Genomic DNA, 17,485 nt, shown 5'->3' on the forward strand with positions numbered 1-17,485 from the left:
TACATATGTATGTATGTATGTCAACGCTTATCGGAACTGAACTATCCACCAGACAGTGCATTGTGTGTAAGTAATGTAAAGTATGACTAAGGGTAGCAGGCAGTCAACATTTGCGTTTTTGCGGCTGTGGTTTGGCATAACATTTCGGATTCATTTAACCGCATTGAAATTTCTCGTAATATTTGATTTGAAGTTCGGGCAGCAGCATCGGGCCAGATATGCTACATGTGACAGGCGCATAGTCATAGTCTGACAGTTCCATCGACCACTGACACACATCAAGCTGCTATGGAGTTGGAGTGGAGCTGGCGTGAAGATGGGCTAGGGATGGCCTGGATGGGTTAGTTAGCTGTTAGCTTTTATTTTTCAAAATTAGCATGTCAGTTCAACCAACAACAAATCAGCATTATTTGGCAACCTGGCTAATTTACATGAATGGGAGAGCGGACCATGGCAGTTCAGTCAGAAAACAGCCTTTGGGGCTTGAACATGTCACTGAGCCGAGTCCAGTTGTCCAATTGAGCTTAGCCCAAAGCTGGAGCTGGAACTGTGGCTGCGGCCAGACTGCGGTCTCATGCAAATCGTGCTCTGAGTTCATATGTATGTATTTGTGTGTGTGTGTGTGTGTGTGTGTAGGTATAAAGCTAATTTTAAATATGAACAAGTGGAAACAGCTTAAAGAAACTTGCTTGGAATGAATACTTAGTTCGATAGCTTTGTTGCATGCAAAGGTCGTGATTTCTGAAGCCCGACACCGACAACGCTAAATAGAGTGAGTTGTTTTATACCTAAAACGTAACCATATCTGTCCTTCTGTTTCTCATCACAAACATACGTACATATATACATACATACATAGTGTATGTGATACCTATCTTACCCGGATGCCGTTGCTCCAGGGTATTTTATTGTTGGTCTTGCTCCACTAAACTTAGCAATTTCTCTTGATTCACAAATCATATACATATTAATAATATATTTATATATTTGTACCCAAAGGGTGAAAGGGTATACTAGTTTTGTGCGAATGTATATAACAGGCAGAAGGAGGCGTGGCAGACCTCAACCCGCAAAGTATATATATTCTTGATCACCATGACAAGACGAGCCGATCTATGTCTGTCCTCCTGTCCGTCCGTCCGTATGAACACCTGGATCTCGGAGGCTATAAGAGCAAGAGACATCAAATTTTGCGCAATGATGCCTTATGTGTGTACGCTGTGCAAGTTTGTTTTTTTTTATTTTCCCCCCACTTCCCCCCTATGGGGGATATTCCGATTTTCCATTCGTATACTCGCCTATATCTCAGAGATTATAACAGCTAGGGACACCAAATTCTAGTCCCAGATGCCTTTTGTGAATACGCCCAAAATGTGTATTTTGGATTTTCCCTTCCTCCCCCTTCTCCTCCGCAATCATTAATTTTCCATAACTCCCGTATTTCTTGGAACTTTTCATTGAAATTCGGCAAATACCTCCAGTTATGAGTCTGTGTGCCAAGTTTCATAATGATAGTCCGACTTAACAGGAAGTTATAGGCTATATGTATACATGACCAAGTAGTGCTCGCAGCTGTTGTTGTTGTTATTGCTCTGCACAGGCAAACGAGACATGCACAGATACACCCATAATTATTCTGCACATCTCTATATATATAAAACAGTTTGTCCTGACTGACTGACTGACTGACTGACTGACTGACTGACTGACTGACTGATTGGCAATCAACGCACAGCCCAAACGGTAAGAGCTAGGAAGCTGAAATTTGGACACAAGATCCCTCTTATAGTGAAAGTGAGCACTAAGAAGGGGTTTCGGAAAATTCGAACGCCAAAGGGGGGAAAACGGGCTCCAACGTTTGTATGAAAAATCTACAATTTTCATCCGATTAACTTCAAACTTAGTTTGTATACTCTCACAAAGAATACAAAAAAAACTGTATACTTTTCAATATTTTTCCTGCGGCCTGAATAATAATGATTTTCCGGTGGAAAATTCGGTAAACGAAAAGCTATGTGCAATCAACGCACAGCCCAAACGGTTAGAGCTAGGAGGCTGAAAATTGGACACATGTTGTCTTCAGTGGTGTAGGTGAGCACTAAGAAGCGGTTTTGGAATATTCGAACGCCAAAGAGGGGAAAACGGGCTCCAACGTTTGTATGAAAAATCTACAATTTTCATCCAATTAACTTCAAACTTAGTTTGTATACTCTCAAAAAGAATACAAGAAAAACTGTATACTTGGTTTTTCCTGGGGCATGAAAAAAGGGGGGTTTTCCGTGGAAAAATTGAAACACAATCAACACCCCACAGCCCAAACGGTAAAAGCTAGGAAACTGAAATTTGGGCTCAAGTATCCTATCATGGTGTAGATGCGCACTAAGAAGGGATTTTGGAAAATTCGAGCTCCAAAGGGGGGAAAAGTAGCTCCAAAGTTTGTTTGAAAATTCTGAATCGATCAACTTTAAATTTGGTTTTTATAATCTATAAAAGAATACAAACAAAACTGCATGCTCGGTTTTTCGAAATTTGTGTTGGAGCTTGAATTATTGGGGTTTTAATATTTATTCATTTTTTCAAATGAAAAGTTTGTGTTATAAATTTTGTCAGATCGATTTCAAATTTGGGTAATATAATCTACGTAACTAAAATTACAACTTTGCATTTAACGATTTTTAAAATATGCATTTTACAAATGCAGGCAGAACAAACAATACAAAATATCAAACAGTTGGGGACAACTAAGTATACATACACACACACATACATATATACAAGCAGCTGTTCGTGTAGTTGCGTGCAAACGGTTGAAGTAGCCAAAGCAAAATGTGAGACACTAATGTGTGAATGTTCATTTGTACAAATGTATGTACATATATACATACATACATATGTATAAAAGTACATTCGTCTTGCACTGACAGGGCAAGAAATGTTAATTAATTAAAAATTATTAACATTATAACATAAACATTTTTATGTTATTTTTTCTTTGTTTAGTACATTTGGCATAAGGGATTTTAGGACAACGGACTACAAGGGCGTACGCAGGTTGGGCAGGGGGGACATTGCTCCCCTTAGAAAGAATTTCGCATTATGAATTACACCAGCACCATATGTATTACATACGTACATACATATATACATACGTCTGTATGTATAGTATGTACATATGTACATCAATAAGTATGTATGTACGTACATACATTCTTATATACATATATAGGTTTGTATGTATGCAGTGGGCCATCGAACACTGTTGTTTAATTGTAATAAATAGTGTTCTATGTTTTCAAATCAAAATTTTTAAAACAACAACAACAAGTTATTGGCTCGCAAAACTTCTTTCGTTTTGATCATTTACGGCTGTTAATTGCATACGAAAAATGCCAAAAGTTTACAGTTACCGTACACACACAAATACATTTGTATGTATGTATGTACATATGTGTACAGTGAACAATCGAATACAGTATTATAATCAATAACTCTCAAACGATGTTTTTCGATGTATTTGTATTCGACATGTATTACGATATATCAACACAAGTATCGATATTTTCGATATATCGCATTTAATTTTATTATTGGGGTTTTAATATTTATTCACTTTTTCAAATGAATAGTTTGTGTTATAAATTTTGTCCGATCGATTTCAAATTTGGGTAATGTAATCAACATAACTATATCAACAAATTGGCATTCAACGATTAAAATATAGCAATATGTTTTTTACTTGCCATATATCAAATATCAAATAGTTGGGGACATCGCATACACACACTCACACATGCATACAACAAGCAACAGTTCGTGTCTATGTGTGCCCATGCATACATACATATGTACATGCATATGCATGTATGCCTGTATATGTATGTAGCATGTACATACAAAACAACAACAACAACTTTAAGTTGTTGGCTCGCACATCTTCTTTCGTTTTGACCATTTAATGTTAATTGCAAAGGCAAAACGCCAAAAGTTTACAGTTACCGTCGCTAAGCAACGACTGCGTAAGCGATAGTAAAGCAGAAACCGAATAACGGAGCTACGCATATTCTGCTTCGCATTGCGGGCAGATGTATGTATGTATGATTTGTTCTTATTGATCTCAATAAATAATTAGATTTTATTATTTAAATATTCTGCTTATTGCATTCAAACTTCGATATGTTGATGGTATCGGTGGCTTCAACTATCGAAAGTTTTACTCTAGCAAATTGAGATGAGAATTGTCAGTGCTTTTTGATCGTGGCTCATCGCTGCACGGCATTGACACGAGTGCCGTGTTTCATATTCCGAGTTTGTGCGTGACCGTATTGACTCAATATGACACGAAAAGGCTCAAATGTGAATTTAAAATTAGGATATACCCTTATAATTATTCCCCCTTTTTTGCAAATCGTCTATCTTAAAACGTTGCGTTATCTCTATATATAAAACAGTTTGTCCTGACTAATTGGTGATCAACGCACAGCCCAAACGGTAAAAGATGAAATTTGGACTCAAGTATCTTTTCATAGTATCCATCATAGTGTAGGAGCACACTAAGAAAGGCTTTTGGAAAATTCTAGCTCCAACGGGGGGAAAACGAGCTTTAAAAAATATTAGTTTTAGTGGTCATGTTCGTTGAACGAAATAGTTTGGCAAGAACAAAAATGTAACGGACTACTGAACAATTTTTTGTCAAGAACAGAAAATGTTCATTTAAATACCTTAAATGCCTTCCTACTGGTAACTTATAAGGTGAAAACATATGGGTAGGTTATGCACACACAAAACAAATACAATTGGAAACATTATATTGAGCCGGGTTAAGACGGGCAATACCTGCTAGTATGTACATATGTATGTATGTACACAGTATTTCAAAGTCGGGAGACCGGACTTTAGATTCTCTACTTGTTTATTATTGAACGTGTATTTTGGAATTTTCTTCGCTCGCCCCTCTTCACCGCATAGGGAAGGAAGAGAAATTCTAAATGTCACCCATAGGGGGAAAAAATCAAAAAAATAAAACGAACTTGCACAGCAGACAGACAAACAGACATGGCTCGTCTTGTCTCTATATATATAAAACAGTTTGTCCTGACTGACTGATTGGCAATCAACGCACAGCCCAAACGGTAAGAGCTAGGAAGCTGAAATTTGGACACAAGATCCCTCTTATAGTGAAAGTGAGCACTAAGAAGGGGTTTCGGAAAATTCGAGCTCCAAAGGGGGGAAAACGAGCTCCAACGTTTATATGAAAAATCTACAATTTTTATCCGATTAACTTCAAACTTAGTTTGTATATTCTCAAAAAGAATACAAAAAAAACTGTATACTTGGATTTTCAATATTTTTCCTGCGGCCTGAATAATAATGATTTTCCGGTGGAAAATTCGGTAAACGAAAAGCTATGTGCAATCAACGCACAGCCCAAACGGTAAGAGCTAAGAGGCTGAAAATTGGACACATGTTGTCTTCAGTGGTGTAGGTGAGCACTAAGAAGCGGTTTTGGAAAATTCGAACGCCAAAGGGGGGAAAACGGGCTCCAACGTTTGTATGAAAAATCTACAATTTTCATCCAATTAACTTCAAACTTAGTTTGTATACTCTCAAAAAGAATACAAGAAAAAAAAGAAAGCTTTTTGATCGTGGCTCATCGCTGCACGGCATTGACACGAGTGCCGTGTTTCATATTCCGAGTTTGTGCGTGACCGTATTGACTCAATATGACACGAAAAGGCTCAAATGTGAATTTAAAATTAGGATATACCCTTATAATTATTCCCCCTTTTTTGCAAATCGTCTATCTTAAAACGTTGCGTTATCTCTATATATAAAACAGTTTGTCCTGACTAATTGGTGATCAACGCACAGCCCAAACGGTAAAAGATGAAATTTGGACTCAAGTATCTTTTCATAGTATCCATCATAGTGTAGGAGCACACTAAGAAAGGCTTTTGGAAAATTCTAGCTCCAACGGGGGGAAAACGAGCTTTAAAAAATATTAGTTTTAGTGGTCATGTTCGTTGAACGAAATAGTTTGGCAAGAACAAAAATGTAACGGACTACTGAACAATTTTTTGTCAAGAACAGAAAATGTTCATTTAAATACCTTAAATGCCTTCCTACTGGTAACTTATAAGGTGAAAACATATGGGTAGGTTATGCACACACAAAACAAATACAATTGGAAACATTATATTGAGCAGGGTTAAGACGGGCAATACCTGCTAGTATGTACATATGTATGTATGTACACAGTATTTCAAAGTCGGGAGACCGGACTTTAGATTCTCTACTTGTTTATTATTGAACGTGTATTTTGGAATTTTCTTCGCTCGCCCCTCTTCACCGCATAGGGAAGGAAGAGAAATTCTAAATGTCACCCATAGGGGGAAAAAATCAAAAAAATAAAACGAACTTGCACAGCAGACAGACAAACAGACATGGCTCGTCTTGTCTCTATATATATAAAACAGTTTGTCCTGACTGACTGATTGGCAATCAACGCACAGCCCAAACGGTAAGAGCTAGGAAGCTGAAATTTGGACACAAGATCCCTCTTATAGTGAAAGTGAGCACTAAGAAGGGGTTTCGGAAAATTCGAGCTCCAAAGGGGGGAAAACGAGCTCCAACGTTTATATGAAAAATCTACAATTTTTATCCGATTAACTTCAAACTTAGTTTGTATATTCTCAAAAAGAATACAAAAAAAACTGTATACTTGGATTTTCAATATTTTTCCTGCGGCCTGAATAATAATGATTTTCCGGTGGAAAATTCGGTAAACGAAAAGCTATGTGCAATCAACGCACAGCCCAAACGGTAAGAGCTAAGAGGCTGAAAATTGGACACATGTTGTCTTCAGTGGTGTAGGTGAGCACTAAGAAGCGGTTTTGGAAAATTCGAACGCCAAAGGGGGGAAAACGGGCTCCAACGTTTGTATGAAAAATCTACAATTTTCATCCAATTAACTTCAAACTTAGTTTGTATACTCTCAAAAAGAATACAAGAAAAACTGTATACTTGGTTTTTCACCATTTTTCCTGGGGCATGAAAAAAGGGGGGTTTTCCGTGGAAAAATTGAAACACAATCAACACCCCACAGCCCAAACGGTAAAAGCTAGGAAACTGAAATTTGGGTTTAAGTATCCTATCATGGTGTAGATGCGCACTAAGAAGGGATTTTGGAAATGAATTCGAGCTCCAAAGGAAGGAAAAGTAGCTCCAAAGTTTGTTTGAAAATTCTGCATTTTTGAATCGATCAACTTTAAATTTAGGTTTTATAATCTATAAAAGAATACAAAATTTGTGTTGTTTGTGTTGTTCAAAATTTGTGTTGGAGCTTGAATTATTGGGGTTTTAATATTTATTCATTTTTTCAAATGAAAAGTTTGTGTTATAAATTTTGTCAGATCGATTTCAAATTTGGGTAATATAATCTACGTAACTAAAATTACAACTTTGCATTTAACGATTTTTAAAATATGCATTTTACAAATGCAGGTAGAACAAACAATACAAAATATCAAACAGTTGGGGACAACTAAGTATACATACACACACACACACATACATACATACAAACAGCTGTTCGTGTAGTTGCGTGTAAACGGTTGAAGTAGCCAAAGCAAAATGTGAGACACTAATGTGTGAATGTTCATTTGTACACATGTATGTACATACATACATACATATGTATGTACAAAAGTACATTCGTCTTGCACTGACAGGGCAAGAAATGTTAATTAATTAAAAATTATTAACATTATAACATAAACATTTTTATGCTATTTTTTCTTTGTTTAGTACATTTGGCATAAGGAGTTTTTAGGACAACGGACTACAAGGGCGTACGCAGGTTGGGCAGGGGGGACATTTCTCCCCTTAGAAAGAATTTCGCATTATGAATTACGCCAGCACCATATGTATTACATACGTACATACGTCTGTATGTATAGCATGTACATATGTATGTATGTACATCAATAAGTATGTATGTACGTTCATACATTCCTATATATGTACATACATATATAGGTTTGTATGTACAAGTATGCAGTGGGCTATCGAACACTGTTGTTTAATTGTAAAAAATAGTTTTCTATGGTTTCAAATCAAAATTTTTAAAACAACAACAACAACTTCAAGTTATTGGCTCGCAAATCTTCTTTCGTTTTGATCATTTACGCCTTTTCATTACATACGCAAAATGCCAAAAGTTTACAGTTACCGTACACATACAAATAAATTTGTATGTATGTATGTGTACAGTGTACAATCGAATACAGTATTATAATCAATAACTCTCAAACGATGTTTTTCGATGTATTTGTATTCGACATGTATTACGATATATCAACACAAGTATCGATATTTTCGATATATCGCATTTAATTTTATTATTGGGGTTTTAATATTTATTCACTTTTTCAAATGAATAGTTTGTGTTATAAATTTTGTCCGATCGATTTCAAATTTGGGTAATGTAATCAACATAACTATATCAACAAATTGGCATTCAACGATTAAAATATAGCAATATGTTTTTTACTTGCCATATATCAAATATCAAATAGTTGGGAACAGTTCGTGTCTATGTGTGCCCATGCATACATACATATGTACAAGCATATGTATCTATGCCTGTATATGTATGAAGCATGTAAATACAAAACAACAACAACAACTTCAAGTTGTTGGCTCGCTCATCTTCTTTCGTTTTGACCATTTAATGTTAATTGCAAAGGCAAAACGCCAAAAGTTTACAGTTACCGTCGCTAAGCAACGACTGCGTATGCGATAGTAAAGCAGAAACCGAATAACGGAGCTACGCATATTCTGCTTCGCATTGCGGGCAGATGTATGTATGTATATGATTTGTTCTTATCGATCTCAATAAATAATTAGATTTTATTATTTAAATATTCTGCTTATTGCATTCAAACTTCGATATTTTGATGGTATCGGTGGCTTCAACTATCGAAAGTTTTACTCTAGCAAATTGAGATGAGAATTGACAGTGCTTTTTGATCGTGGCTCATCGCTGTACGGCATTGACACGAGTGCCGTGTTTCATATTCCGAGTTTGTGCGTGACCGTATTGACTCAAATGTGAATTTAAAATTAGGATATACCCTTATAATTATTCCCCTTTTTTGCACATAGTCTATCTTAAAACGTTGCGTTATCTCTATATATAAAACAGTTTGTCCTGACTAATTGGTGATCAACGCACAGCCCAAACGGTAAAAGATGAAATTTGGACTCAAGTATCCTTTCATAGTATCCATCATAGCGTAGGAGCACACTAAGGAAGGCTTTTGGAAAATTCTAACTCCAAAGGGGGGAGGTTTAAAAAAATATTAGTTATAGTGGTCATGTTCGTTTAAAGAAATAGTTTGGCAAGAACAAAAATGTAACGGACTACTGAACAATTTTTTGTCAAGAACAGAAAATGTTCATTTAAATACCTTAAATGCCTTCCTACTGGTAACTTATAAGGTGAAAACATATGGGTAAGTTATGCACACACAAAATAAATACAATTGGAAACATTATATTGAGCCGGGTTAAGACGGGCAATACCTGCTAGTAGTTTAATATTACTGTAAATATTGCAAGGAAAGTGTTGTTGTTTGTATCTCTTTATTATCTATTTTGATGCTCTTTCAAACGATATTCGAATTTTTTTTATATCTCAACTCCTGAAGAAACGGGTGCGGCTATAGTTACGCACCGTTGTCAAATTATACAGCATTTAAATCCAAAAACTACTACTCCAGAATGCCATAATCTAAATATGTACATACATATGTATGTATATGTATATCAGTGTTGCCAGCACCTAGCCACAAAATAAGGACAAAGAAACATAAAAAAGCTGAAAAAAGGGATTGCAAAATTTAAAAAGGACAGAAAAACAGGACAGCTAGTTTTTTCATATTAATTTTGCCTTTTATTATTTGGAATGTCAGGGCGTCGTTACAGAAAATTATTATTATTATTAATTCGTCAATTATAGCATCATTGACGTCTGCATCATTGTCGTATTTAAGATATTTTTCTGGAAGTTTATCGTACTGCAGCATGCACCATACCGACGTAACCCGAATCTAGTAAATGGTTAACATTAATTAAATACATATGTATCTACTTAACATCTAAATGTTACCTGACAAGCTTTGTTTTTATCAAATTGAATTGGCTGAACACATGCTTAACTTCCGTATTTGACCAATGCAATGACAACAAAGTAAGGGCAAATGATGCCAACTCTAAAATTGATAATTGCCTGCTGTGTCCATATTCGATTTTACTTCCGACCAATACATAACGGTGCTGTCAACATTTTGCCATTTTATAAGGTGTATGTTATTATACTGTAAAAAGATTTTTTCTATATCATCGTTGTTGATTTTAAACAACTCGAAAATTAAAAGAATAGGCTCTTTGATTGTTCGCAATACTTTTTCGACCGAAAACTTATCAATATTTTTTTATATTTCGAAGTTTTCCGGTAACCTTAAATTTAAGAAGACTTATTATAAACTGTTATATTGAGGTATAAACAACAGCAATTCCCATACCTTTGGTTCAGCTGATTAATTAATTCGGTTACAAAAACTGTGCAATTCAATCGGATATTATTTTCACTGATATCATCGATCTTATCCTTCATTTTTTTTTTTTTTTAGTTTTGATTCAAATTCATATCCTAAGTATACATCCTTTTTTATGTGCATTTCAAAATCGTCTGCAAAAATGTCTAATTCGACATCGGGCGGAATAATTTTTAATTTAAGTGAGTGAATTAAATATTATTTACACAAATTCCACCTTTAAAAAAAAAGGCTGAAATATGTTGTCAGCCCAAAAAAAGGATAGATTTCCGGATAGGGGCTGTTTGATATTTTTTCAGGGTGAAGCAATTTTTAAAAGAACAAATCTATCCGGAAAAAGGCTGAAATGGCAATACTGGCGTATATATTTGTGTGTTTCTGAATGTACATATTTATGTATACTTAGTATATTTATGTGGGTATATAAAATAGTTTTTATGATAGAGCTGTAATTTTCAGCCCATTATTTTCATTTGGGCTTCATTAGGTTTTTATTGAGTCCTGAATTGTTGAAAAACGGGGGAAATAAACTACATATGTATGTATGTACATATATATATGTACATACATACTAAAAACATACATGCGTAAGCATTTCGTATGTATACATACATGTATACATAATACATATAAATGTATACTGTATGTAGTATTTATAAGTTAACCGAAAAAGTTGTCCGTTAGTTATTGTAGAAAATATCAAGCAGAGCACACATGCCTATGAAACCGGTAAACAATCTTATGAATTGAATATTCATGTAAATGCGTACATACATACATACAAATACATATTAATGTGTATTTATTTATGTATTTATGTATATATTTTCTATGAGTACATACGTATGTAGTATATATGATGTCGTCACCGAAACAAGGCAGATAACACGCTGATTTCTATCTAAACGGTAACAGGTGCACAGCAATCTGGAGCAGGCCCCATGCGATTCGAGATAAAAATCATTGATAAGAATCGCCGCCCACCGCCCCTTCTCCATTCCAATGGACAGTGCGATGGGTGTGCAAGTGAGTGAGCAAGTAAAGCTCGAACGTAGACGTGTGTGTGGGAAAGAGAGCTTGAACGACAGCCAGGAAAGCTTCGGCTCGAGTTTCAATTTATTTAATTTACCGTTATAGTTACAATTGGCAACGGCAGCAACAACAGCATCATATTATCGTATAGCCGCCGTCGACGTCTTCTAGTCATTTGCTGGGACCGAAGAAACCCGCAATGTCCGGCTGCAACAGATAAACAATCCCCACATTACGCTGATAGTGCTTTTTTTCATCCTGCTGGTTCGGACAGACAAGAGAGAGTGCAAGCGATCTCTATCTGTCAGAGACGAAATTGAGCTTGCACTTGCGCTTTTACTCGGTCTCTCAATCGCTCGGCGACTCAGTCGCCCGGTCGCTTATTTAAATCAGTTGTTTTTTGTTGTGGACGCGCCTGCATGTGTATCGGCATTCCCATTTCCCTGGTCAGTGATAACTTTAAAGTGTGATGTGTGTTTGTTTTTGTTGCTGTTGTTGCATGCAAATTTCTTTGTCTTGAGCGGTGGGTGGCTTGTGAAAAATTAGTAGTCCAATGTATCGTCACAATGCGGAGAGTTCATTTTGCTTCATAAATCGCTTAAATGGCGCACCCAACGATGAACTGCAACAGACGGGCGAGCACGAGCCCACTTCGGCACTTCTCAGCTACTGCAAGCATAAGGTAAGTTCTGCGTGTTTATAGCCATGCATTGGTCTGCATAAGCTTCGATCTTTGCAGTTCCTGCGTCCCTATACGTTAATACTCTCAGTAGTAGGACTCAACCCCATCTCCACCGATATGAGCCCTGTGCGCGCCTGTTGCAGCTATGTCCAGGCCCTAGTGGTGCTATGTGTCCTACTTCTTGGCTACCTGTTGCGCTATTTGTGCGGCTATCGGTTTGTATTTTATTTTGTAACTTCCATTATTTACTTTTAAACTTATTGATAATTCAATCTTTTCCAGCGGCGATCGTGGCTTTAACAGCTACCGTGATATACGTCCCTACAGCTTAGAGAGTAGTGATGGCGCCAATGCAACCACCAACACTATTGGCGAACTTCTATTTGGATATGTGGTGCCGAGCTCACTCAATCTCCTGGGTTTCGGAGCGGCTGTTTTCATCTGTAAAATTGTCGATCATGAGCAATTGCAGAATCTGATTGAGCGCGTATTCCTCATGTCCGCCAAGCCAAAGCGTTTGTGCCGCATGCTCTGGCTGTTCCTAGGAGTAGCATTTGCCCTCCTACTGCTGCTTTTTGCGTACGCCTGCTGTGTGGTGCTTATGCAGCCCGAGCAAATTATCAAAGTGGCCTGGCTGGCAGCAATGCTGCAGGAATGGGAAGCATGCCTACGCGCAAGCTTGCTGTGCACCATCCTTCTACAGAATCTAGTAGAGGTGATCATTCTGAGCAGTTATTACATTGAATGCTACTTGCTGCGCGTGCACCTACAGGCGTTGTCGCACAAGCTGTTAATGCACTCCATTGACTCGCTTGACTGGATGCGCGAAGTGCTGGAGTTTCGAAAGCTACTGGAGCGGCTAAACCAGCATGTGGCCATACCCGTTTGCTTTCTTATTGTTATGAATCTCGCCTACGCCTTTGCGGGTCTGGTCTACCTCTTTAAGGACTTTGATTTTCACTACTGTGCGCTCAAGTTGGTCCTGCTAAACATTGCCAATGTGATGCTGTGGTTATTCCTTGGCCTGCTGCCGTTCTTCGTGGCCGCATCCGTCACGCGCGTCTGCCAGAGTGCACAAGCCAATGGCCATCAGATACGCGTGCGCCCTTTCGTCTATCACAACACTTCGGCAGAGGATCTCAACTCGACACTTTTGTTCGCCTCCTCTCTAGATATGTCAGCAAAGCTCTTCCGCATGCCCATACAACCCAACTACCTATGCTTTGCAATTCTCGTTGTGGCCTTGGTTATCCTGACGTTAGGAATGTGCCTCAATCTGACAGCGCTGGGCAAGATCTAAGCCATTATATATTGTTGATAGATTCATTAATATTGATATAAATATTAGTATCATTATATTAATAATGAATCAATATCAAATCAAAAGCCTTTCAGGTACTTACATACATATCTACTAAAATTAAGTTTCTACGAAAGACCAATTCCTAAATACATATCAACAATACTATTAGGATTAGAAGAAATAATTGACTAAACATGTGTCTAGCTTACAACTTGGGGCTTGTAATTTATTTACAACTTTTGGCTTAATGCTTTGTGTGTCGCCAACGTAGTGGCTGGATTGCTTGCATCTAGGAATTAGCTACTTATATACGTTTTAGTCTCAGTTTCAGTTTGCTGCCCTATAAACTAGGTGACGTCATTGTAAGGTGCACCATGTACAATTACATAAATAGAACATAATACCAACTATGATTAAAGTTCAAGGCAGACGTTGACTCAGCTTGCACTTTGGTTTCAGTTTGACTGCACCGCTCACTGGCTCACCAGCCCAGCCAAGGCGGATGATTGATTTTCGATGGTGGAGTAAATGTTAAATTCACCGGTATGTTGATCAACGCATGCACACGGTTCAGCTTCTGGAGCGTCGAGCGTATAATGATACCATTCTTTCCAAGCAGAAAGCCAGCAGGTATTTGTGTATCCCGATTTGATTTGTCGTGTATCATCTCGATGTAGTGCTCGAATTCCGGGGAATTTGAGTTGTACTCCGTAATAATAGCGCCCACCGCTCCAGCAGCCTCTGCCTGCGCGGTTTTGGCCAAGAATGAGCACTCGCTATAAATGAATTGTAATTAATGTGTGCTTAACTTATATAAATATTTAAAAGCATAGTGTCCGTAGACGACGTTAGCTCACCCCCTGTCCATGAGCGCAATACTGCCTCGCAAATCCCGCGCATTGCGAATCTTGCCGCACGCACTTGGCGGATCAGCCAGCACCAGGGGCACGCCCTCCAACTTTTGTGAGAAGGCCACACCGAAGTCCTTGGCCGGTCGCAGCCTGTAGGTGTACTCCAAATCTTGTGGCTCGATAATTTCAAAAAACACGTCACCAGCAATAATGTCCTGCGTAGTGATGGGTATAGAGATGGTGGACGTGGACGATACTTGTGTAAAGCATTGGGTCAGAATGATGGCGCTAATAACAACAAACACATTTAACATTTTGCACACATAACTATTCTATGTCGTTGCACTTGCGGCTTTTTTTCATAAAGAACTTTAAGCAAAGTGCACAAGTAAATGCAGCTCTGATAAAGTATGTCTGATTGCCGGACTGCCAAAAAATGTGCAATGTTTTGATTTTCGTGTTCATTTAGAAGTTGTCAACAGTGTTGCCAGTTTAAGATGTTGAGCAAATCTAGCAATTTCAAAAGCTTTAAAGCTCTTAAAAGCTTACTCTTAGATAACTATTTGAATTGTGTTAATTTCTATTTAATCATTTAACTTGATACATATATAATTTAATACGTTTCACCTTTTCTTATTGAATTTTATAATTCAAATTTTACATGTATTTTGCATCTTTAAATATTACGTTATGTGTCTTGCTATAGGAATCCACTCCACCTCGTCTATTCATCATATACATATGTATGTACATACATACATACATATGTACATACAATGTTTCTTTATACATCCATATGTATGTAAGGTAGCACCGATAGAAGAACACCATTAAGCAATGAAGCAGGACAGCAGCTACGAAGCCAGCTGTCGGAGGGCTTGTGGTTTGGTTTTGTCAAAGGGGTAAGTCGAAAGGGGCAGAAGTCAGCTGGAAAGCAGCTAAATTTGCAACACTGTGAGAACAGCTTAACAGGATACGGCAGCACCACGCTTAAGGCACGTCTGGCCAGCAGCACAACGCACCTCGTGCAGGCGAATGCAACTCTGAGCGGCAACTGCATACTCGATACTAGCTGACGATACCATTGTACTAGTTTTGTGGTAGCCATCTTAACTTTTGGCGTCGAAAAAACGTCGAAAAAACGGATTTTCGCCAGTTTTTTGCATTTAGAGGAAGCAGTTTGAAGTGGTAGTGCACGCAACGTGTGTGTTGAGACTTGGAAGCGGTTCAATTCTACAGCGCGCTTATTTCCAGTACAGTACAATGTCAATGTCTGCCACGTGCTACAAGTGCAACCGGCCGGGCCACTTTGCCCGGGACTGCAGTCTTGGTGGCGGCGGCCCTGGTGGTGGAGGAGGCGGCATGCGCGACGGTGGTGGTGGTGGCGGCATGCGCCGCAATCGTGAGAAGTGCTACAAATGCAACCAATTTGGGCATTTTGCACGTGCCTGTCCAGAGGAGGCTGAGCGCTGCTACCGCTGCAACGGCATCGGGCATATCTCGAAGGACTGCACTCAAGCCGACAATCCAACGTGCTACAAGTGCAACAAACCAGGCCATTGGGTTCGCAACTGCCCAGAGGCAATCAACGAACGCGGAACGACCAATGTGTCGTGCTACAAGTGCAACCGCACCGGTCACATCTCGAAGAATTGCCCTGAGACGTCGAAGACTTGCTATGGTTGTGGCAAGAGCGGCCATCTGAGACGCGAATGCGATGAGAAAGGTGGACGGAACTAGAAGCTCGAATGCTACAATTACCGCCCTTCAACTTAATCATCGAAAAGAAAAAGTTACACAAAAATGAAAAATCAATTTGCTATAACATTCTCACAACCCAACAACCATGAGCAGCAGAATGCAGCCTAACCCTGCTAGCAACCAAGTCAAGATCAGTCCTAAACCAAATGATCTAGAAAAAGTTCCACAAGACCTACATATACTATACACACATACACATACAAAAACGCATACAACCTAACATACACATACAAGCACACATACACACACGACATAAAGAAGAGCAATCTATCTATCCATCATCTAACCACCACTCTTACAACATCTCTGATTCCAAGCTGAGCCTGCAGCGCGGTGCCAACGTTCCAAACCAGTAGAAGAGGCGAAAATTCGAGAAGGAGCACGACGGGGGGGTGCTGCGGCGGCGTCGTCTTTGCTGGCTTTTACCTTAATGTTAACATTAGTGTTAGCCCACAAAACGCTTTGCTGTGCAGCCATGCAGCGCACCGTCTGTGCAGCCCAGCCGATAAAGACACATCTGAGGAAGAAGACAACCAACAACGATGACGTCGTCGCAGCTAACTAAACTGCGACCCAATTTGTAAGATGAGACTAAACCCCAACAACAAAAACCACTTTATTATGAATATGCTGCAGAAGTGTTTTGAATTTACTATAACTACATACATATAACAAACAAAAAAATGAAAGAATGGAATGAAAACTATATAAGAATATATAATTACCTTAAAACGAAAAACACAAAAACGAAAGAAAAAAACTATAAAACATCCTATTAGGAGTTCCAACAAAGAAAAATACAACAAAAAGCAAAGAAGCAAGCCAGACGCGTTACTCCATCCAGCTGCTGCCGGCGAGCCTTAGGAATTATGTGTATGTGTACTACCTACATTTCACTATCATCAAACAAGACAAACTCGCCAGGCAAGATCTCGACCGGGGTAGCGAGCTAGCTAGCAGCAACAACAACATTAACATCAACGACAACAAACAATTATTGCAGTCAGTAGACGAAAGCTGGAGAGGATGAGGAAGCAAACTCAGATGTATACTTTCAGTTGAACGAGATAAAGCGAACTACGAAGAAGAAGAAAAATTCAAATATCACTGTGATTGTTTTTTAATTGTAAATTAAAATGCTGGAGCTGCTGATTTGAAACAAAAAAAATAACCCAAATCGCCTTTTGCATGCTCATTCCTTTTGTTTTCGGGTGGCTATAGCGGGAGAGCATCATCGAAA

The 17,485-nt window shown here is 38.3% G+C and overlaps 3 protein-coding genes across 4 annotated transcripts; 2 read left to right on the forward strand and 1 right to left on the reverse strand.

Annotated features, from left to right (window-relative positions):
- Window positions 1-12,046: 12,046 nt before the first annotated feature.
- Window positions 12,047-13,781, forward strand: LOC115624764. Its single transcript, XM_030519597.1, has 3 exons — window positions 12,047-12,330; window positions 12,388-12,545; window positions 12,613-13,781. The coding sequence occupies exons 1-3, from the start codon at window positions 12,202-12,204 to the stop codon at window positions 13,628-13,630; spliced, it is 1,305 nt and encodes a 434-aa protein (XP_030375457.1). The 5' UTR covers window positions 12,047-12,201; the 3' UTR covers window positions 13,631-13,781.
- Window positions 13,782-13,830: 49 nt separating this feature from the next.
- Window positions 13,831-17,238, reverse strand: LOC115624697 (PRADC1-like protein). 2 transcript variants are annotated; one of them, XM_030519512.1, is made up of 3 exons: window positions 17,172-17,238; window positions 14,491-14,740; window positions 13,831-14,409 (listed from the first exon to the last, which is right to left on the reverse strand). In XM_030519512.1, the coding sequence occupies exons 1-3, from the start codon at window positions 17,221-17,223 to the stop codon at window positions 14,115-14,117; spliced, it is 597 nt and encodes a 198-aa protein (XP_030375372.1). In that variant the 5' UTR covers window positions 17,224-17,238; the 3' UTR covers window positions 13,831-14,114. The 2 variants fall into 2 exon arrangements, with proteins under 2 accessions (XP_030375372.1, XP_030375371.1); XM_030519511.1 differs by lacking the exon at window positions 17,172-17,238 and having other exon boundaries at window positions 14,491-14,895.
- On the forward strand, window positions 15,561-17,416 carry LOC115624698 (CCHC-type zinc finger protein CG3800). Its single transcript, XM_030519513.1, has one exon. The coding sequence runs from the start codon at window positions 15,748-15,750 to the stop codon at window positions 16,222-16,224; it is 477 nt and encodes a 158-aa protein (XP_030375373.1). The 5' UTR covers window positions 15,561-15,747; the 3' UTR covers window positions 16,225-17,416.
- Window positions 17,417-17,485: the final 69 nt, after the last annotated feature.

This window comes from Scaptodrosophila lebanonensis, unplaced genomic scaffold (assembly GCF_003285725.1).
Source record: "Scaptodrosophila lebanonensis strain 11010-0011.00,11010-0021.00 unplaced genomic scaffold, SlebRS2 tig00000061-arrow-pilon, whole genome shotgun sequence".
Taxonomy (NCBI): Eukaryota; Metazoa; Arthropoda; class Insecta; order Diptera; family Drosophilidae; genus Scaptodrosophila; species Scaptodrosophila lebanonensis.

Coding starts and splice junctions, on each gene's coding strand:
- LOC115624764 (XM_030519597.1), top strand. CDS start 12,202: ATGTATCGTCACAATGCGGAGAGTTCATTTTGCTTCATAAATCGCTTA. Junction 12,331..12,387: donor TCAGCTACTGCAAGCATAAG/GTAAGTTCTGCG, acceptor CGATCTTTGCAG/TTCCTGCGTCCCTATACGTT. Junction 12,546..12,612: donor CGCTATTTGTGCGGCTATCG/GTTTGTATTTTA, acceptor AATCTTTTCCAG/CGGCGATCGTGGCTTTAACA.
- LOC115624697 (XM_030519511.1), bottom strand. CDS start 14,798: ATGTTAAATGTGTTTGTTGTTATTAGCGCCATCATTCTGACCCAATGC. Junction 14,410..14,490: donor ATTGCGCTCATGGACAGGGG/GTGAGCTAACGT, acceptor ATTCATTTATAG/CGAGTGCTCATTCTTGGCCA.
- LOC115624698 (XM_030519513.1), top strand. CDS start 15,748: ATGTCAATGTCTGCCACGTGCTACAAGTGCAACCGGCCGGGCCACTTT.